Source organism: Rana temporaria, chromosome 6 (assembly GCF_905171775.1).
Source record: "Rana temporaria chromosome 6, aRanTem1.1, whole genome shotgun sequence".
NCBI classification, from domain to species: Eukaryota; Metazoa; Chordata; class Amphibia; order Anura; family Ranidae; genus Rana; species Rana temporaria.
This window is the reverse complement of record NC_053494.1, coordinates 21,204,382-21,226,375: the sequence shown is the minus strand read 5'-3', so window position 1 is coordinate 21,226,375 and position 21,994 is coordinate 21,204,382. Positions and strand designations below refer to the sequence as shown.

The window sequence follows — 21,994 nt, the reverse complement described above, 5'->3', positions numbered from 1 at the left end:
TCCGCAGAGCTTAAGATGTACTCACTTGCAGTGACCCCCAATGGACACCTCGACCCTCGTTGTTCAATGCCACCTCCAATTATCATGCGCACGGCTGCTACACCAATGCCCACGCCCAAGAGCTCTCCGTGTATGGACTCTGTACACACCTTTGTGGATTCCCGAAGGGAAAGCAATGCGTCCATCGATCCATCCAACTGTGATCAGAAGTCTTTGGTGAGTTCTTCTTCTTCTGCCTGACGTTAAGGGACTGTCCCGTGTTGTAAACACTTGGAAGACAGATCTGCTTGCCATATGCATCCCAAAAAAGTTGTGTTGTGTTTTTTTTCTGGTAGCCATCTAGAAATACACTATAAAGCCAAAATTCTGTGGATAGCCCTCCAAAATATTGATTTTAGGTGCACAAAGACAAGCCTACAAAGATGTGTCCCATAAAGTTCCTGTACACGGTCTCACTTTCAGTGGATGGAGTACCAAGTGACTATAAAGAACGGTAGCCTCAAATCCCACTTAGCACCCTTTGACACTTGTGCAACTTTTCCTGCGGCTTGGGACTGCAAAGTCGTATGATAAGTTGGTCCTCATGATTTTTCAATGATAACCATTCATATATGTGCGACTTCAAGTCGTGCCGACTTCAAAGTAGTCCTTGTAAGGCCTCGTACACACCACCGGACATGTCCGCTGAAACTGGTCCGCGGACCAGTTTCAGCAGACAGATCCGATCGTGTGTACAGGCTAGCGGACAGATATCCAGCGCACAAATGTTTCTTAGCATGCTAAGAAACATGTCCGCTGGAAAGCTGTCCGTCGGACATGTCCGCTGGTTAGACGTACTACGACCGAAATCCCGCGCATGCGTCGAATTGATTCGACGCATGCGTGGAAGCATTGAACTTGCGCGATAGAGAACGTCGGTGTCGTCTACGTCACCGCGTTTTCTGTCTGCAGGGATTTCTGTTTGATGGTGTGTACAGCCATTGGACCCTGTGGTCGTGCAACCCCCACCATACCAGCACACAAAGCTCCCCTAAACGTAGGGCGGGTGGGTGGGAAGCTCCTTACCCTCACGGCTCCTCTTGTCGACTGGCCCCTCCTCTTCCTGCCCAAACCTATACAGCTCCACCCTATCCCCACGAAGCTGCCAGCCCCAAGCTGCCTATCATTCCCCCTTTGGCTCTGCCCCGTTAACCCCTGTCATGCCGGCCCTCCACTGATACCTGCGGCATTACTCTGGGCCTCTCTTTAAGAGACAAGCCGTGCTGTATATAAGAAAGGAAGGTACTGTGGACTTTGTATGAATTTACTCTATGTGGATTAGCAGTAGGCTACTCATGTTCAGAATGTTGAGTTACTGTTTGTGCTGCAAGTAAATTATTATATCATCTGTCTTTAGGCCAGCATCCGGAGTTCCCCCTGCCCCCCGTGGGGCACGTACAGCAACTGGGGAAGCCGCCGTTCTAGTTGGACCAGTATAGGCCGGGCCCCAAGCATCAAGAAAAGGAACCAGTCTGGAGAAAGGGAGTCCTTACTCTCCGGAGAAGGAAAAGGTAGCACAGACGATGACTCTGACGACTGCAAGTCCAGCTCTGTTGCCAGGATATCTCTCCACCGCCGGGCAGGATCTTTGGACACCCGTGGCACCTTGGACATCCCAGAGCTTCTCCAAGTACCCACCCTGCGCCACTCGCTCAGTGTCAACCCTCTGGCTATGGTGCCTGCGGACTACCAAGACTGCAATGGCAAAATGGTGCACGTGCCCAGTGACCTGTTCGTCAGGATGGAGAAACACAAAGAGGACCCCATTGACTATGAAGATGACATTGAGGACGTAAGTTCATCATTTCCCTTGCTCCTGTGTACAGAGCAATACTGAGACCTCTGGCATCTAAATCCTGTTGTCTTCTGGTCTCTCGACCGTTTTTGTTTTGATTTGAAGACACAATAGAAGTCGATCCAGGCTCCCAGGAGAAGGCAGTCGTATTGTCCCGACTAAGCTTGGCGTATTTAATTATGGCTTGGTAAATGATCCGTCTGGGAAGAGGAAGACATGGAGCTATATACAGTCATTGTCTTAATCTTTGCATAGTGTACTTACAGCTGCAGTATCCCAGCAACTAATTAATACTCATTGATTTTCCAGTTACAGGAAAAACAGGGCAATTAAGTTTTATACCTCCAGCTCTATCACATTTTACTAATTAATCACAACATTGCAATAACGAGAGCCGTTCTCAACATTGCATTTCCTGGGTCGTTTCATAACAATCTTATGCTCTACAAAGTTTCCCGTGGTTCATATCCAGATTTTGTTGCTGTCGTCTGTGCTAAATGAGAATTAAAATTGTATTTTATACCAACTTGGGAACTGTTCAGAGCATTAAAATAAGAAGGAGGGAAAAGATTGTTAAATACCAGATAAATGTTATTTGGTTGCCTAAGACAGCTCAGGGGCAATCGTAGGGTTTGTAGAAAAAAGGATTGTTCTTTTCATTTAGGGCCTGTTAATGGGCCCCAAAGCACATCCATGCATCAAACATGACGTGCACTGTAATATATACATCAGTATTTAAAGTATATTTAAACCCTCACTTTGTAAAACAACCCATTCAGTTTCAAATAGAAATGAAAGGCAAGCCATTGGTGTATTGCCTTTAAAAAACATCATAAATACCCACCCCCCCCCCCCCCCTTTTTGTTTTAAGTGATAATTTTCCTTCTGTTCCTAGCTGCATAGAGAGGTGGAGGAGGAGAAACAGCAGGACACTGGTCTTCAGAGTAAATGGCTGTGGGGGGGGGGGGGGGGCGTGTCAGGACAAGTCTGATCATTGGAGGAGAGCAGGCTGAGTTCCCAGCACAGCTTGAGTACTGATTAGGTTGTGCTCTCTAGTATGGTCAGTTTTTATAGGAAAGCAGAGGGACTGGCAGGAACACCAGGGATTTCACACAAAGGAAGCAATGCAACAGAATACTTTTTCATACAAATACCTGCTATTAAAGGCACATATCAGGAATATGAAATGTTGGGTTTATGTATTCTTTAAATACGTGCAATGTGTAGGAGAAACAAGTTATGTACATTAGGAAATGGATGAGCAGTGAGCACACACAAAAATCTATGCGCCCCAATATAATATACCAGCACATCCTTAAAGCGGTAGTAAACCACTGCAATAAAAAAAAAAACTTCCCCTGCAAAATTTTAGCATGGAGCACCGCATACTAGCACATTATGAAATACTTACCTTAAAACAAAGCCCTCCAGTAGCGAACCGCTAAGAGGGCTTCAATCTTCCCCTAGACTTCCTTCCCGGTTTATTGACTCTGGCTATGTGATTGGTCAGAGCCACGTTGACATCATTCCCCACGCATACGCGCGGGAGCCCTCGGTTACAGCACGGTGCTTTGAAGGGACAGCACGATATACCGGACCTTCAGAGCACATGCATCGGTGGCGTCACCGGCTGCATCCAAGGTGAATATCTCCTAAACGGTGCACGTTTAGGAGATATGCCTTATTATAAGCTTACCTGTAGGTAAAAATCACAAAGAAGACTTTAAAGTCAAACTTCCACGTGCTTCGCTCCAAATCTTCTTCAACCCTCTGTTGGATGAATTTTTACTTTTTTTCATTTACCTTTTCCAAAGTCTTCAAGCTTATGACATGACTTTTTTTTATCTTTGCTTCTTGTCCAGGCTGGGCATTACCTACTCATTACTCATTCAGAGAGCCACACTGACATCATCAGTACACTGTGAACAAAGGGTGCCATAGTGAGGCCACTTAGGGTTAGGGGCCATGACACCCTGCCCACTAGGTGTCATTTAAACCATAGGCTAAGGGCGTTTTATGGCCAAGAAGAGGTACTGCAAAGGACAGATCCAGATTAAAGATGAACATTGCAGCCAGAGCTGTTTTTTTTATATTACTCCTGGGAGGGGGCCTTTTTAAAAATGAAAAGCTTAACCCTGAGTTGGGAATTAAAATACCCACTACATATTATTTAAAAGAACTTTCATTGCCCAATTGGGTTCCTGGGATTGTGAAGACCTTCCTTTTGGGTCTAGTTCTAGGGGGTGATTCACAGAGAGTTAGGCCGGCGTATCAGTAGATACGCCGACCTAATTTGGAATCTACGCCGACGCAAATTTAAGCGTATTCTGGAAACCAGATACGCTTAAATTAGGCTCAGATACGAGCGGCGTAAGTGTCTTACACCGTCGTATCCTAAAGTGTAATTTTAAGGCTGACCGCTAGGTGGCGCTTCCATTGCGAACGGCCTTGAATATGTAAATGAGTAGATACGCCGATTCACGAACGTACGCTTGCCCGACGCAGTAAAGATACGCCGTTTACGTAATGCACTTTCAGGCCTAAAGTTATTCCATCAAATAGCTGGAATAGTAATGTTAAGTATGGCCGTCGTTCCCGCGTCAAAATTTGAAAATTTGACGTCGTTTGCGAATAGGGATTTACGTCATTTACGTCCTTGACGAAACCAATAGGACCGTGCGGCGTACTTTGCCGCAATGCACACTGGGATATGTACACGGACGGCGCATGCGCCGTTCGTAAAATACGTCAATCACGTCAGGTCACCCCCCATTAACATAAAACACTCCCCCTCAGCCGAATTTGAATTAGGCGCCATTACGCCTGCCCGATTTACGCTACGCCGCCGTAACTTAGCAGGCAAGTACTTTGTGAATCATGTACTTGCCTCGCTAACTTACGGCGGCGTAGTGTAAACACGATACACTACGCCGCCGCAAAGTTAAGGCGCTCTACTTGAATCTAGCTACTAGTGTGGACTTTTGCACTTATGTAATTTGCACATGTTACACGCACTTTATTGGTTTTACCTTTAGCGTCAGACATTTATTTTAGGTAGTCACGCTGATCACCATTTTTCTTATAGCTTAATTTTGTGCACATGTACACTTTTAGATTTAGCAGCGACCTCCATTAACTTATTGTATTTATATACTAATTTTAATACGTATTTCACTTTTACACACCCTACATGTGGAAGAGCAAAAGATTTCTTCTTAATTTTATCAAACATTTTATGTGACCCTAAATATGATCCACTTCATGCTCTGTATAGAAATGAGTCCACTTGTTTTAAAGATGTCTTCCTTAATTTTTTAAGTTATATAGTGTTTGAATATTAACAAAAGCATATTTTAATGCCAGTCTTTTTTCATAAATTGTAGAGTTTCTGTTTCCGTCTCCGCAAGACCCTGGAGCCTTACAAACCCAAATGGTGCAAGACCCATGAAGACTGGTCTCTCTACATGTTTTCACCTCAAAACCAGTAAGAATAATTTTTTAACTAATGTTACGGATCAGCGGCAACAAAACCTGTTAGAGCTGTTAGAGCCGGTTCACACTGGGGCGGCACGACTTCAGGGGCGACTCGGCAAGGTGTCCTGAAGACAACTTCAGAGGCGACTTGCAAAATGACTTCTGTATAGAAGTCAATGCAAGTCTCCCCGATAGTCGTACATGAACCCTTTTCTAAGTCGCAGCGACTTGCGTCGCTCCTATTAGAACAGTTCTATTGAATAGAATGGGAAGCGACTTGTCAGGCGGCTGAGTCACCTGACGAGTCGCCCCAGTGTGAACCGGCTCTTTGAGTGTTATTTTGATATGCTGTAGGTCTTAATTGCTGATTGTATCTATTTTTTTCTCTCTTCTAGTCTGGTCAGGATTGCTAGATTTGCCTCTTTTTACTGTAACATAGGTTTATTCTCTCTCTTGATATTGATGATATTGTTTTTATATTGTTTACATGTTATCTGCCATTTTCTGCAACACTGCCTACCACTGCTATCTTACAAAATAATCTCTTCTGTTGACTCAAATGCATCTCCCCATGAGGCCTCGTACACACGACCGGTTTCCTCGGCAGAATCCATCAAGAAACTTGGTGGGAGAGCTCAGTTTCATCGAGGAAACTGTCGAGGAACTCGACGAGCAAAAAAGAGAGCAAGTTCTCTTTTTCCTCGACGGGAGTCTGAATTTGGTCGTCGAGTTCCTCGTCGGGCTGGTTTTCGACGAGAAACTCGAGCGTGTGTATGCTAAGAAACCCGCGCTTGCTCAGATTAAAGTATGAGACGGGAGTAAAAGTAGCATTTGTAATGGAGATAACACATTTTTCAAGCTGTAACAGACTGAAAAGTGCAAATCGTCTCCTACCAAACTTTTACTTAACACGCAAACACATGAGATTAGAAAAAGCAGCCCCAAGAGTTTAGCCAGTGGAATCGAACTTCCCCTGCCGTTGTATGTGTTGTATGTCACCGCGTTTGAGAACGAGGAAATTTTGTCTTGACAGTGTGTACGCAAAGCAAGCTTGTCGAGTTTCCCGACAAGCCTAACAAGGAACTCGACGAGGAAAATGATGTGTTTCGCCCGACGAGTTCCTCGGTCGTGTGTACGTTGCCTTAGATTGTAAGCTCTTAGGAGCAGGGCCCTCTTAACCCTCTTTTATTTTATTGTTTTGCAACTGTACTGTCTCCCTTTATATCATAAAGTTCAGTGCAAACTGTTGGCAATATTTAAATCCGGTATTATAATATAATAATCTCCCCAAAAATAAAGAGACTTTACAAAATTCTCCCACTGCTGAAATTGCAGGGTAGTAAAAACTAATTTTAGAATATCTGTTTTCTATAACATAGAGACACTTCAGGGAGGTCAGCTCAGTAGTTTTGTTTGCCATTTTGAAAAGCATTAACCGCCTTATACATTACCATCTACTGTATCTCCTCTATGTTTTTCTGCAACGCTGACTTCCACTTCTATCTTACACAACAGCTGCAATTCCATAAGTGGGATTGATTTACTAAAGGAATAGGGCATGTTGCCTTTCAAAGTACATTTTCACTTAGCTTAGTGAATAGAGTAATATTGCACCGACTGCAGTCATCTAATCATGAACAAACGAAGATCCATTTTTTTTACATTTTCCTTTAACATGATTGGATATTCTTTGCAAAGTTTACTTTGCAAAATACGTGGAAATTCCCTTCGAAAGGGAATATGCCCTACTCCTTTTGTAAATCAGAGTGTGAGTCAGATGTAAAAGTCCAGACGTGTCGTGTACTATTCTGAGCAAAAACAAAATGGTTGCACACCGTTGGGCATAGCTCCCAACTGTGCCTGGTTTCAAGGGACTGTCCCTGATTTGGAGAAATGTCCCTCTTTCCTCCTCATTTGTCCCTCATTTTGGTCTGATCTATAGAGTTGTATATAAAATGCACTTTTTATCCAGCCCTAAACCTTTCATCTGATTTCTAAATTGCTGCATTTGTAAATTCCAAAAGCCAATATATAGAAATAGTAGTGGTTAAAAAATGCACTTGTGGGTTTAACCAATCAATTCTTTTGTACAATTCTCCTTTAAGGGGGTGTGGCAAGGGGTGTGTCCTATGTCTGCATACTTTTGCTGATAGGTGTCCCTCATTCCCATCTCAAAAAGTTGGGAGGTACTCCGTTGAGCTCAGCATTTAATAAAATCTTATTGTCCAGGAGAACATGCACATAGAAGCCTTTCTTGGAAGGTCTCAGGTCCAACGTCTTTGTGCACGTTCTCCATATGAGTAAAGTTTTAATACTCTCTAAGATCTTTGGTGTGCAATCGTTTTTTTTGCTGTGGATGATGTTTGGAGAGCATGGATGAGCTTGATCCGATGCCTGTTCCTGTATCCCTAGACATTTTCATTACCAAGACACCTTGGGAGCGTCAACCTTTTCTTCTCTTTGTGTATTATCCTGGTTGGTGTTCTGTCTTTTCTCAATACCCAATGTCTCAATTATCATTTTCTGTATAACTAGTCCCCTATTACCATGTATAAAGCTCACCATCTCCACCACCATGCTCCAGATTAATGATTAACCCCAGTTCACATTTATGTCTCTTTCCTTAGGTTTCGTGTGATGTGCCAAAAAATCATTGCCCACAAGATGTTTGACCACGTGGTTCTCGTTTTCATCTTCCTGAACTGCATAACCATTGCCCTGGAACGGCCTGATATTGGCTCAAACAGCCTGGTGGGTTCACTAAAGCAATACATATTTTGTTGCCGTTAGTTGATAGCCTTCAAGGTCTATGTGATAAGTGGGGTGTTGTCTTGGGTCTTGATACCACAGTCAAAAAACAATGATGTACTGCAGGGGTGCTCAACATTTTGAAGAGTGAGGGCCACTTAAGTGATAAGTGGTAACCGGTCGTGTTCAGAATGCAGTGGTTCAGAATTTCCAATCTTTTATTTCGAATAGCATAATGAAGATTTTAAACAACAATCAGGATATCGTTTCCTGTGGGACCAATCCGCGTTGGATGTTTACGCAATATTACATCTTGCGGGTGTGATTCACTTTCTGAAAGCACACCAAAACTTCTGCATTCAGACAGCGCACCAAACCCACAAGATATAAAAGAAGTCTATAGCTCAGTGCAGCTAGCCCACAGGAAAGCCACAGGTGCACTGCCCTTTTTAACAATGTAGCCCACTACATCATGCAGCATATATATTTAACTTTTTATACGAACGTGCTTAAAGTTTCATTTTAAATGATACGGCTCGAGGGTTGGTGAAGACACAGGGAGAGAGCTGAAGAGATTACAGTGACAGAAAGACTAAGTAATTATAAATTCGACTCTCGGATATTACCGGGATCTGGTGATTAGTGGTAATGAGAGGAATTACTACTTCACAGAAAATTGTCTCTATTCAGCTGTCTGTCAGGATGGCTAGCAGAAGGAAATGCGTAGGACTTATGTCTTCTAGATCATTGTGGAATGGTTTTTGATCAGAATAGAACAATCCAGAAGGGCAGGCAAGGTGAATAAGTTTAAAATTGAACGCCAGGCCGATATAAAATCACAAATGAATGCAGCTACTTATTCATTAATTCATCATTAAACAAATATTTGTTGTTGTTTTTTTACACAAGTGGTGTAAATACCTGATTTGGTGTTTTACGGCTGAAAAAAAGTTCTGGAAATACTAATCTTTTGATCTTTTAGCCGTAGTGTGGCATTTCAATTTCCATTTTTGTAACATTACACTATAAGGCAAGGATATCAAAGAAATCTTCTGGAGTGTAAAAGCCGCCTGCCTTAGAACTAGATTATTTACATCAACATCAATATCTTAGATAAGATAATTATACCAATGTAATAACCTTACAGGTCCACTGTAGCAACAAAGGACTCCCAACAGCCAGCATCAATAGACCTTCCAGCAGCCAGCAACAATAGACCCCTCCCTCAACAGTAGATCCCTCCCAGCAATGAATGACCCCCTTGCAACATTAGACCTACCCGAGCAACAATAGATCCCCTGCCAGCAACAATAGACCTCCCCAAAAACAATAGATTCCCCCCCTGCAAGAATAGATCCTCTCCAGCAACAACAGATTCCCCAGTAGCCAACATCAATAGACCCTTCAGCAGCCAGCAACAAAGACCCCTCCCTCAACAGGAAATTCCTCCCAGAAACAACTGATCCCCAGCAACATAAGGTCTGACCCAGCAACAATAGATCCCCCATGCCCAAAAGAAGACCTCCCCAGCAACAACAGACCCCCTTCCTCTGCCAAAATAGATCCCCTCCAGCAATAGTAGATTCCCCAGCAGCCAGCATCAATAGACTCTCCAGTACACTCCAGCACCCCTTCCCATTACATACATTCAGTTCTGGAGGTGCCGGAACTGCATTCCCCCACGTTCCTGCTGAAAAAAAGTGCTGGTTATTATGATTTTAAAAGGAGCCAAAAAACGAAGTGATAATAAATGGTTTCATGTGATCACTATCCTTGAATAAAAGACAGCTTTTTGGCATGATTAGTCATATTTTCGTTCCTGAGTGTTTCCAAGCCTTTCTGGGGTTTTCCGAGAGCAGCCGAACGATCTCTGAGTATTTCCGGCATCCCCCCACCTCTGGCCACATGCGGTATTGCGAGTCATAGAAGTCAATGTGGAACAAATTATTCCATTGACTTCTATGGGGAAGCTCGCTTTGATATGCGAGTGCTTTGGATTACAAGCATTCTCCTGGAATGGATTATGCCAAAACTTCATTAGCAAAACTCCCAAAGGAGTTTCACTTCTGTCTGCTGCATTTCCCTTGAATAAAGAACCAAAAATCTTCTTATAATATCTACAGTATGATGGGTGATATGAGCTGGAAACTTCAGAGCAGAGTGGTCTCACTGCTAAAACCCAAGAAAGGTATAAAGAGACAGAGAATAAAGCGCTGATTTCTGCCCTAGACACCTCTACAGTGACCTTTTAACGAGGCAGTAATAACGAACAGAACATCGGTTATAGAAGCGTTTCTGTAAGCTAGGTGACTTCTTTTCCTCAAGCGTAAAATTGTTCAGAAAAAAGTTAATGATGCTTTACCTGCACATTTGTTATATTGAGAAATAAATAATTACGCTTAAGAGAGGAGCACAGTTCAAACTGTTACCAAATCCTGTAAATGGGAACTTAAGGAATATTCAGACAAGGAAAAAATAAGGATTCATTACATGACAAAGAGAAACTTTCCCTTTATTAAAGCGAACATAAACTGGCCATACATTATAAAATGTTCTTCCAGGGTAACATCTCTGGTTCTCTGATGAAAGAGAGGACTTCCAGGGTGAGTTGACTAGGCTTCACCTTTGCCATGGCGCTCATTGCGCGCCGCTAATTGGTAAGCCCCTCTTTGAATTTACATTTCTTTAACCGCTTGCCGACCGCTGCGCAAAGGGACGTACCTGTACGTCCCCTTTAAATCACGGCATCGCGGGCGCACCCATGAGTGTGACCGCGGGTCACGCGGACTCGATGTCCACAGGGTGCTGCGATCATGTAACATAAATTCAGAATGGGGATGTGTCTATGTAAACAAGGCATTTCCCTGTTCTGCCTAGTAACAGGACAGTGATCTACTGCTCCCTGTCATTGGGAGCAGTGATCAGTGTCATGTCACTTGTAGCCCAGCCCCCCACAGTTAGAATCACTCCCTAGGACATACCGTACTTAACCCCTTCATCGCCCCCTAGTGTTTAACCCCTTCTCTGCCAGCGTCATTTACACAGTAATCAGTGCATTTTTATAGCACTGGTCGCTGTATAAATGACAATGATCCCAAAATAGCATCAAAATATCTGACGTGTCCGCCATATTGTCACAGTCATGATAAAAACAGCAGATTGCCGCCATTACTAATAAAAAAAAATGTGAAAAAATGTCATAAATCTAGTCCCTATTTTGTAGACGCTATAACTTTTGCGGAAACCTATCAATATACGCAATTAATTTTTTACCAAAAATATGTAGAAGAATACATATCGGCTTAAATTGAGTACATTTTTTTTTTCATATATATATTTTTGGGGGATATTTATTATAGAAAAAAGTTAAAAATATAGCTTTTTTTCAAAATCTACGCTTTTTTTGGTTTATAGCGCAAAAAATTAAAAACGCAGAGATAATCAAATACCACCAAAAAAAAGCTCTATTTGTGGGGAAAAAAAGGACGTAAATTTTGTTTGGGTGCAACGTCGCACGACCACGCAAAAAATGGCCCGGTCATTGGGCAGCGAAATCTTCCGGGGGTGAAGTGGTTAAACAGTGTTTTTTTCACAGCAACAACCATGATTTTCTGATCGACTTTTGTCAATAAAAGCTATCGGACTAATGCACGCAAATGTTTTAGTGATTAAAGAAACAATTGCTTCTGACATCTGATCTAGTAAATGGATAAAAAAAATCATGTATTGCTTGCACTATGTAAAAGACCCCAACCGCAGTGTCTGCTGTGGCTTTTATTTTTATGAAAACGTATTATTGTCTTTGCATTGGTTTTATTTATCTATCATTTTATGTTTACAGGAGCGGATCTTTCTCAGTGTCTCCAATCACATCTTTACAGCCATCTTTGTTGTAGAAATGACAATTAAGGTAAGTTGGCTATACCATAATATTATTACCTAGTTAGTGGTGATCAGTCAGAGGTCAGTGTTGATTTTTTAACCAGGGAGGTCCATGTTTGCCTAACCCTTTTTTTCTGCTCTTCCTATACACAGCTGGTCGCACTTGGTTTCATCTCCGGGGAGCGAGCATACCTACAGAGTAGTTGGAACGTTCTAGATGGAGTCTTGGTGTTTGTTTCCATTATTGATATCATCGTGTCCCTGGCCTCTGCAGGTGGTGCCAAGATCTTGGGCATTCTGCGGGTGCTGCGTCTGTTAAGGACACTGCGGCCTTTGAGGTAAGCATATATACCTATAAACATAAGCAACATATGAACATCCAGAACTGTCTGACAAATAGGAGCCACAAGGTCCTTATGGGCATTTACTTCTGGTACCTGCGTAACCATTGTAAATGTTTAGGCCTCCAGCCGCAACAAACATGATTTTGGAGACAAACAACTACTCACAGATACCACCAACCATAATAATAGGAGCCGTACCAAGCAGGGGTCCCAACCATAATAATGCGAGCCGCACCAAGGATGGGTCCCAACCATAATTATGGAAGCCATACCGAGGAGGGGTCCCAACCATAATAATGGGAGCCGTACCGAGGAGGGGTCCCAACCATAATAATAGGAGCTGTACCGAGGAGGGTCCCAACCATAATAATGGGAGCCATACCGAGGAGGGGTCCCAACCATAATACTGGGAGCCATACTGAGGATGGGTCCCAACCATAATAATGGGAGCCGTACCGAGGAGGGGTCCCAACCATAATAATAGGAGCTGTACCGAGGAGGGTCCCAACCATAATAATGTAAGTCATACCGAGGACAGGTCCCAAGCATAATAATGGGAGCCATACTGAGGACGGGTCCCAACCATAATAATGGGAGCCGCACTGAGGATGGGTCCCAACCATATTAATGGAAGCCATACCGAGGAGGGGTCCCAACCATAATAATTGGAGCCGTACCGAGGACGGGTCCCTACAAATGTACATATTTTTCCATAATCAAACTCATATTAGGACCTTGTACCCTGCCTGCTGTCACATCAATGCCACCAGATTGCGGTCCAACTTCAGACCCAAACTTCTGAAAACAGTAAAGGCAGGAGGGTGGGCAGTTGTCCCTGTCATGCCAGCCCTGCGTTCATTCTCTTTCTTTTCTGACTTTGGGCCTTTCTGGACTAGATGGAAAGAAACACTAAGGCTGGGTTAACACCTAATACGGATGCGGTTTACAGCAGGGGGTCCAGTGTATCCCTGTTCTCCATTTTAGGGACGAAACTGGCCCAAATTTTTGCCTGAATTCGGACCTGAAATGGAGCCAAAGACGCACAGGACCCCTGTGCAATGCGCTATTGAGAGCCAGCAACAATCTCCTGTCATGCAAATTGGATGTCAAGAAACCCACATCCAATTCACTTAAGTGTTAACCCAGCCTCACCTTTTGGCAGGTAAAACAGCTCACAAACACTGTGGGGGTTATTTACGAAAGGCAAATCCACTTTGCACTAAGTGCAAAGTACACTTGGAAGTGCAATCGCTGTAAATCTGAGGGGTAGTTCTGAAATGAGGGGAAGCTCTGCTGATTTGATTGTTTAATCATGTGCAAGCTAAAATGCTGGTTTTTATGTTCCTTGCATGTCCCCCTCGGATCTACAGCGACTGCACTTCCAAGTTTGCACTTGTAGTGCAAAGTGGATTTGCCTTTCGTAAATAACCCCCCCGTATTTATTTCATCTGTTTGCCTGGAGTTCAGCTTCAAATGAAAAGCTTGCAAGAAGAAGTTGTAATTCGTTTTCTGAGTTGTAAAGTTCACTTTAGGCTTTTATTTTGTTCCTATTTGTTTTTTGAAGAAGAGAGGACATTTCGATTAAAGTGGATTACACTTGAAAAGGATTACTTCTAGCATTCCGAGATGTCCTAAAATCCAAAGTGGGGAAAACAAATGACATCTAGCAATGCTAAATATACCTGCTAAAGTCAAGTGTCAGGCCCCGTACACACGACCAGTTTCCTCGGCAGAATTCAGCTTCCGACCGAGTTTCTGGCTGAATTCTGCCGAGGAAACTGGTCGTGTGTACACTTTCGGCCGAGGAAGCCGACGAGGAGCTCGGCGAGGAAATAGAGAACATGTTCTCTATTTCCTCGTTGTTCTATGGGAGCTCTCGTCCCGCCGAGCTCCTCGGCGGCTTCAGTGCTGAACTGGCCGAGGAACTCGATGTGTTTGGCACGTCGAGTTCCTCGGCCGTGTGTACGAGGCCATAGGGGATTAGCGTGGACACAGCTGACCGGTCTAATACCTTGTGCAGCTGGTGTGCCGGTGAATGACATTGATTAGCCTCCTCTAGACTTACCACTGCGTCCCCGCGTCTGAACTAAAACCCGCCATAATCAGGAGTTGTGTACACTTCTCCCTTCCTTGGCATCGGCTTCTCCTCCTCTAATGGGATCTTTCAGGTCTGCTCTGTATTTTGACATACATGATTATAATTGTATTGTCAAGTGCAAAACAGCGCTTGCCAGCCAGAATCCCTCCATATTACACTAATGTCATTTTTAAGCCCTCTCACGTACGCCGCAACTTGCCGAAAAAAATTGCTGCCACGAAAATAGGCTTTTATTATTTCCAGGAAAGAATAAATTATGTATAGTCGGGGCACAGCTAGGGTCATGCGACAGCTGATGGATAGTTGGCACTGCCTCCCCCCCCCCCCCTCCACCCATCCCAGGGCTGACAGCGTGACAACGGGAAATTAACGGCGATGGTGTGCCAAATTCAGTCGCCTTCCTGAAAGTAGTTCCACTAGATCTTAACGATTTTCATTTTCTTGGAAAGAGTAGCATACTCTGTAGTAAAAAGATGTCAGGCTTCTTGAAGTAAATTACAATTCTGGAAGAGAGAATACATTTATCCAAGGGGGCGCCCAGCCAAAAACAATTTGAAATGCTCTGAGTGTGTGTTTTTTTCTGTATTTGTTATAGAAGCATAATGGTAAGTAAGTCAAGGGCGATGGTTCCTTTGCTGTTGCTCGTAGGCCTTAGCAACCAGCAGAAATCCTTGGTTGCTAGGGTCAGGGAACCGTAGCAACAGGAGTAATACAGCAGTGAATAGAATGTTGTTGTCTTTATTAACCACTATGTTAAAATCTGCTTTTTTATCTATAAAATTGCACAAAACCACTAGAACAATATACTGTACATTTTCTAAACGCAAAGGCAATAGAGAATATAAAGATGGTAGTTGCAATTTTATTTTTTAAGTCACACGATATGTGCGTAGATGTTTATTAAATCTGTATTTTCAGGGAAAAAAAAAACACTAACATAAATTTCAATGCATACAAGCACAATTAAATCCTTGTTTTTTGTACAAAATAAAAGACGAAAAACAACAGTATGCAAAATTATCAGTAGGGGGGGGGGTTTAAAAGCCTTTGTGCCAGGCAGAAAACACACAGAGTCCAGATGCAGTAACACAATATATTGTAAGAGTCCGGCGGTAAATCCGGCAATACACAACCGGCCCGGCAGGAAGGCAACCCAACTGGGAACACTCACAAGTTGTAACAATGATGGGACAGTAGACTGATGACCCCGAGGTGCTGAGAGCATCTGCCGAGGCGCGAAATGCGACCTGGCTAGCCAGTACCCAAACAGGAAGCTTTCCAAAGGTTTGGAGTGGACCCTGCACTTTCCCTACTTCCCTGGATCTATTCTCTGGTTCTATGTACTGTCCCTGGCAGACTGGTGACCTGTCCCTAATTTAGCCACTCGCAAAATTGCACACCAAACCTGGGACTTAAATAGATTCTGCCTGACCCAAGATGGTCACCAAAGTCAGATAGCTACCTTCCTGTGACCAAGGAAACCATAGAGGAACTAGGTTCCCTTCGACTTCCTCCCCATCTGCATTGCCACTGCAGTAGAGAAAATAGACTGCAGCTGCCGACATGTTTAGCGTAAACCATAAATGAGGGACCTTGCTTTTGCAGTGATATATAGCATATGTGGCGCAGTGCTGTTTTCATACACGTGTGCACCCTATGCCGTGTTTGTGTGTGTGTGCGCAGAGTGACTGCGTTGCTTTTACATTTTTTAGATTATTATGAATTTTTTAACTGTAATTTTCTTTTACTTTTTTTATTTTTTATTTATCTTTATTGTTATCAAAAGAGGCTAACAAGCCTCTTATGTGATAACATTAGACAGGTTTCTTTTAAGGAGACTTCAGGGGTCTGTTAGACGCATTATGTCTCTCTCTTCCTTTTACTCCTGCACAGATGCCTGATCTGCTGTGCACCTGGCATTTGAGCCGGGAGTCTGACAGCTTTGAAACCAGAAACACTCAGAGCTGACCGCTTCCGCTTCTCATCTGCGCACAGAGCAGGGGATGGATACAGCAATCTGTATCTCTGCCCGCTGGTCAAGACTGTCCACCGCACAACATCTGCTCCGTCTAAAACTAGTGCCATCTTGGATGTGAGCCGGTGATCTGCCGTGCTGAATCCAGGTATCATGGAAGTTCCAGCGCATGCGCGAACTGATGCGCTGAGATGGTTCCAGCTGTCGGGAAAGTTCCTTCAACCACTGCGCAGGTGCAAACTTGCTGACGGAAATCCCCGAACGGCGGCCGGCATCCAGGGCGACGTGGATTTAGAGGAAAGTGGCCAGTCGCTTTGCTCGCTCGGCCTCCTGGCTCTTTTTTTAACATCCTCCAATCCACGGGGATGTTAAGGAAAGAGCCTGGATGCCGGGCGAGGTTCGGAGATTTACGTTGGGAAGTTTGCGCCTGCGCAGTCAGTGAAGGAACTTCCCCCATAGGGGAACATTGAGGACAAGTCACCGGCACCTTCTTCATCCATCCTTTCCTCCACCTACCTCTGATGACAGCAATAAATCCTGAGCATGGGCAGAAGAACATGGGGTTTGCAAGGAAATATCGCCTATGCCAGAGTTAGAGGATAAGGTCCTGCCATGGCAAGATGCTCTGCAGGTCCTGACATGGCAAGGAATAAAGGCCACAATGGGAATAATCAAGTATACGTCACCTGTTGAAAATATGACACACATGGCATTTAAAGTCCATGGCATCCAAAAAGTCCTTCTAAAAAGGGAAAATCTTTGGAGGACTTCAGATGCCATGTATGTATGCTGCTTTACAAGTCTGTGGGAAAGCAAATTCCACTTCAGGCAGGTTAGAATGAGACCAACTGCAGGTCAGATGCACCATTAATGAATTCAGAATGTTCTCAGAAGCATCTCAAGGTGATGCCATTCAGAGACAGGACAAAGGGTGGGCAGGAGGAACGCGTGCCCTGGGTCCAATGGTTTATTGCATGGATGTGGGTGCCTTGAGGAAAGGGGGAGGGGGTGCAGTTTGGCATCTTTGCCCTGGGCACTGGTTGACCTTGTCCCGGCACTGAAGTCATTGACACAAGACACAAGCAACACTCAGGGTCTGAAGACTACAAAGTACTCCTGAATCTTTCCAGGCACCGTATTTCACAAGATACCACCTTCAATAATGCAGAATGGCAATTTCATTGATCAGTTACTAGGTGCCCCATTGCAATTTGGGATGTGATGAGGCCACTGGTTGGGGGTGGTTGGGGCTCTGGTGTCTTAGCCGTTGTACCTATTTCTGCATAGTTACCTCTTTAGACAGCAGATGGTATCTACTAAAAGCAACCTACTTTGTTCAACATATTTTTCCCAAGGACAGGCACACTTGAATTTCTTTTAGAGATTACCCATTTCTATAAACCATAATTGAGTACAGGAATTTACCTTGGTTAGTAGCTCAAGAGCATCATTTGAAAGCTCATAAGATGCATCCCTGTCAAACACCAACCTCAGGACTAGAGCCATCTTTTTATTTACAAGGAGAGATGAGAGGTCTAATAACAATGTTTCCCTGTCTCTTGCTGCCAGCAAGCAGCAGCTTGTATTTTCTCCCGGTCCTCTGTGATTTCATTAGAGACGTGAGCACCGAACGAGAATATGCAGGCAGAAAAAATGAGAGCTCTGGAATTGTTTGCTGACCTCCCCGCTCCTGAGAGAGAGGGAGAGAGACTTGGGGACTCGTTATAGTGTTTGTTCACAAACAGATTCCTCAAATCCACTGAGGACTGCAGTTCAAGGCAGGGATGCACTTTGCCAGGGAGGGAAAAAAAATCACACGCGCGCAGGGCTCGACTGAGTGGACCAGACATAATCAGCCAGCAGGAATCTCGTACTCTGCTTACTGGGGTGAGAGAAAATTGCACATTCACCCTACAAAATTGTATCTGGAATATTAAGAAAAGTATTTATAACTCTGTACGGGAAGGTGCCTGTCTCCAAAAATCAATGGTCAAGAGACGACAATTATTTTTTAAAGCATGGTTACAGATTTTTTGAAAAATGCGATGATTATAAGACCTTGGGGTTGATTTTCTAAAACCGAAGAGTGCAAAATCTGGTGTAGCTCTGCATAGAAACCAATTAGCTTCCATTTAATTTTTTTCCATGAAAACTTAATTGAACAACCTGAAGTTAGAAGCTGATTGGCTACCATGCACAGCGGTACCAGATTGTTCACTCTCCAGTTCTAATAAATCAACCCCATGTGTTGGAACAAAACTTTGAAGCTGATGAATGGTGCTTTTCTCCACAGTTATGCCGCTTACACATGGTCAGAATTTCCGACAACAAATATTCGATGGGAGCTTTTTGTGTAGGCTCCATCGGACATTTGCTGTCAGAATTTTCGACAAAAAAAAATTTGAGAGCTGGTTCTCAAATTTTCCGACAAACAAAATCTGTTCTTGTAAATTCCGATTGTGCGGACAATTCCGACGCACAAAATTCCACACATGCTCTGAATCAAGTATGAGACAGAAGCGCGGTAAAACTAGGGTTCGTAATGGACATAGCACATTTGTCACCCTGTAACGGACTGAGAAGCACAAGGCTGAAAAGCGCGAATCGTCTCTCACCAAACTTCTACTAACACCACTGGTATTGAACTTCCCTTTAATAATGCCGTCGTACGCCACCGCATTATTGGCTTTCGGAATTTCCGACAACATTTGTGTGACCGTGTGTATGCAAGACAAGTTTGAGCCAACATCCGTCGAAAAAAAAATCCACGGTTTTGTTGTCGGAATTTCCGATCGTCTGTACGCAGCATTAGTCCTATTAAAGTGCTTGCATACCATCCATACATTGGCAAGGTCCATTTCTCTCATATCTATCAGTCACATCTCACTGAACACAATAGACTGTGTTGGGGTATATGTGGGCTTATTCTGGGCAAATCACCCTCAAGGTTTACAGCACAAGCAATGAAGTTGTTCTCCAAGCAGTGATTCAGCAGCTTAGTCCCTGTGCTCCCGCCCCGCTGTCTCTGAGTCGGTGGTGTGCGGCTGGAGGCCTACTTTATGGGTCATAGGTAAGGGCCTTGAGACTGCAGTATACTCTCATTCTTTAGCAGGTTATTTGTTATGTATATTTGTTATGTATATGGTTATTAATCTTAATAAGTTTGATAAATAAAGTGGCTGCTATGGCCATTAAAATCCCAGTTGGAGTCAGAGTCTTATTTTGGTGGTAGGGTGGGTAATGGGTTGGCCAGGCAGCTTGGGGGAAGGCCTTAACTTCATCTTTTATACTCTAGTCAAGTCTCAGTAGCCTAAGCCTTCTATACTCCTAATCACTAATGCCAACACAGAAGAGAAGCACTGGGAAAAGAGAATGATCCTAGTGCGTCTGCTGGGAAATGTGTGGATGATTTTCTCCACATTGCCTGTTGCTACAGAGGTCAGTGAGGGTTTGCTTTGAGGTTCACCTACTTTTGCCTGGCCACAGGTTTATTTAAAAAGTAACTTTGCTATGATTACCTGAATAGATAGAACCCTTCACCTGTAAGAACTTCCTGTCTCTGTAAATGTGCTCCTTTAGCCAATTGTGCAAACCTTTAAAACATTTTTCTGATTCATTTCTCAGAGTCATCAGCAGAGCACCAGGACTCAAGCTGGTGGTGGAGACTCTGATTTCCTCATTGCGACCAATTGGAAATATTGTCCTCATCTGCTGCGCTTTCTTCATCATCTTTGGGATTCTGGGAGTTCAGGTACAACGTAATAAGAGGGCCTTCACCATCATTGCAATTCTAAGGATTTCTCATTGTATGAGAAATCATACATGCACACTGAAAATGACGATCCATTATTAAACCATTTCTGCTATATACTGCTTGATAAATGAATTAGCCTACAGAATGAATAAATAAAAGGTTTTTAACTGTTTCAAAGGAGAGCTATCATTTTAGACAATAAAAAAAAAACGTCATATGCATTAAGTGAAGGGGCTTAAATACTATTTAAAGCTATAATTGTCATATACAGTATATACAAAAATTATATGTGGCTCTATTTGCAGGCCGTCATTGTACTTATGCTGCCCATGCCTACTTTTCCCAGTGACAACTGGTCCCCTTATTTCTTGTCCTAGTGTCACAGGGACAGGAAATGAGGAAAAATATTCCTACCTTGCCAAAGAGAACCAGAAAGAAATATAACAATTTGTACCAAGGAAAAAGGAGAATAAGGTTGACGATACCATTGCTACTAATAAATATACATTATACAAACAGTGTAGCGCTTAAATTAACAAACAAACAAAAATGTGTGAATAGTCAAATCACATTTAATAATATAGACGCTGTATCTTGCTTATGGCTCACACTCCCAAGTAAGATGGATATCCATTATAGGGGCACCTGGTGACGTCACCTGTGACAAAACGCATAGGGTGGAGCCACGTACACACGCTACCACGCATGTGTGATCGATCAACTGCCATTTTTGTCTTTGGAGGAAGGCTTCTATGCTTGTTTGCAATCTAATTATGTGACCCTTTTTGTAATAAACAAATCGTTTAAACGGTAATGCACTATATGAAGTACTCTTTCATTTCATGTTATCTATAATGGATTGCCATCTTACGTGGGAGTTCGAGCCATAAGCGAGATACAGCGGTTATAGAGGCAATTGGCAACTGTGTGTTCCTGGAGATGTATTTACATGGATCCATGATCTGAGACTTTGTCTCTGATATTGAAAATGTGGACCATCCCAGTCTTTCTTATTGGACTTTATAAATGTTTTTTTTTCCTTGGTGGGAGTCACTAACATTTCTTATCACTTATTATGTGATTGAACTATTCACACATTTTTGTTTGATTGTTAATTTAAGCGCTGCACTGTTTGTCTATTATTTTTCTAATGTCTGGTATCAAGTCATTGTGCAAAGCAGCTATTTGAAAATTTCATATTCAGCACTCTTTAGCGCAGATTTATTTTACTAAATATTATTACTAATATTTTATTTTTTCCTTAAAAAATTGGAGACATATGTAAATCAATAAATAAAAAAAAATAAGCTAATCGAGTTGAAACTATCAGCAGTGTCCCGATGAAAAAAAACAGCATTAATATTAATATTCAAAAATATTTGGTTAACGGCTGTAAAAAAATAAAAAAAAACAAGTAACCACAGTTTTATCCAAAAAGACATATGTAGAAAAGTAAATCGTATTGACTCCTAAAAATATAAAACCAGAAGAACAAACTCTTTGGAGTTTAGTTAATTAGAAAAAGTATCCGAAATTGTTGGTCAGTGAATACTTCGAGGACAGCTTTTTATCAGCCTATGGATTATGGCAATAGATATAATAGGCAATAACTTGTCGCTCATTAATTTGGCTCTTACCACCTACTGGTACATAAGGGCCAAACCAATGAGTCAATCGGGCATAGGTAGCAAGGCGACATGCTGGTTTAAAAGCATACGTTCCTTACCATGTTTCACCGCTGGCACGACTTCCTCAGAAGGGCACAATCAGACACCCCCAGAAGAGAGAATGCAAGTAGAAAGGGAGCTGTACTAGGGAACTGACTAGTCAAATGTTCTAGCAAGTGACAAAAAGTAATTTATGGATAGGAAATTGCTGCAAGTAA

The 21,994-nt window shown here is 43.0% G+C and overlaps 1 protein-coding gene across 3 annotated transcripts in view; it reads left to right on the top strand.

The window, feature by feature from the left end:
• CACNA1H (calcium voltage-gated channel subunit alpha1 H) overlaps nucleotides 1-21,994 on the top strand; it is a 282,063-nt gene that overhangs the window by 174,990 nt on the left and 85,079 nt on the right. For all 3 annotated transcript variants that reach the window (XM_040356436.1, XM_040356434.1, XM_040356435.1), the window contains exons 14-20: nucleotides 8-216; nucleotides 1,397-1,831; nucleotides 5,218-5,318; nucleotides 7,936-8,059; nucleotides 11,898-11,966; nucleotides 12,092-12,276; nucleotides 19,980-20,106. In XM_040356436.1, the coding sequence (XP_040212370.1) occupies nucleotides 8-216; nucleotides 1,397-1,831; nucleotides 5,218-5,318; nucleotides 7,936-8,059; nucleotides 11,898-11,966; nucleotides 12,092-12,276; nucleotides 19,980-20,106 (1,250 nt within the window). The remainder of the gene's footprint in view (nucleotides 1-7; nucleotides 217-1,396; nucleotides 1,832-5,217; nucleotides 5,319-7,935; nucleotides 8,060-11,897; nucleotides 11,967-12,091; nucleotides 12,277-19,979; nucleotides 20,107-21,994) is intronic.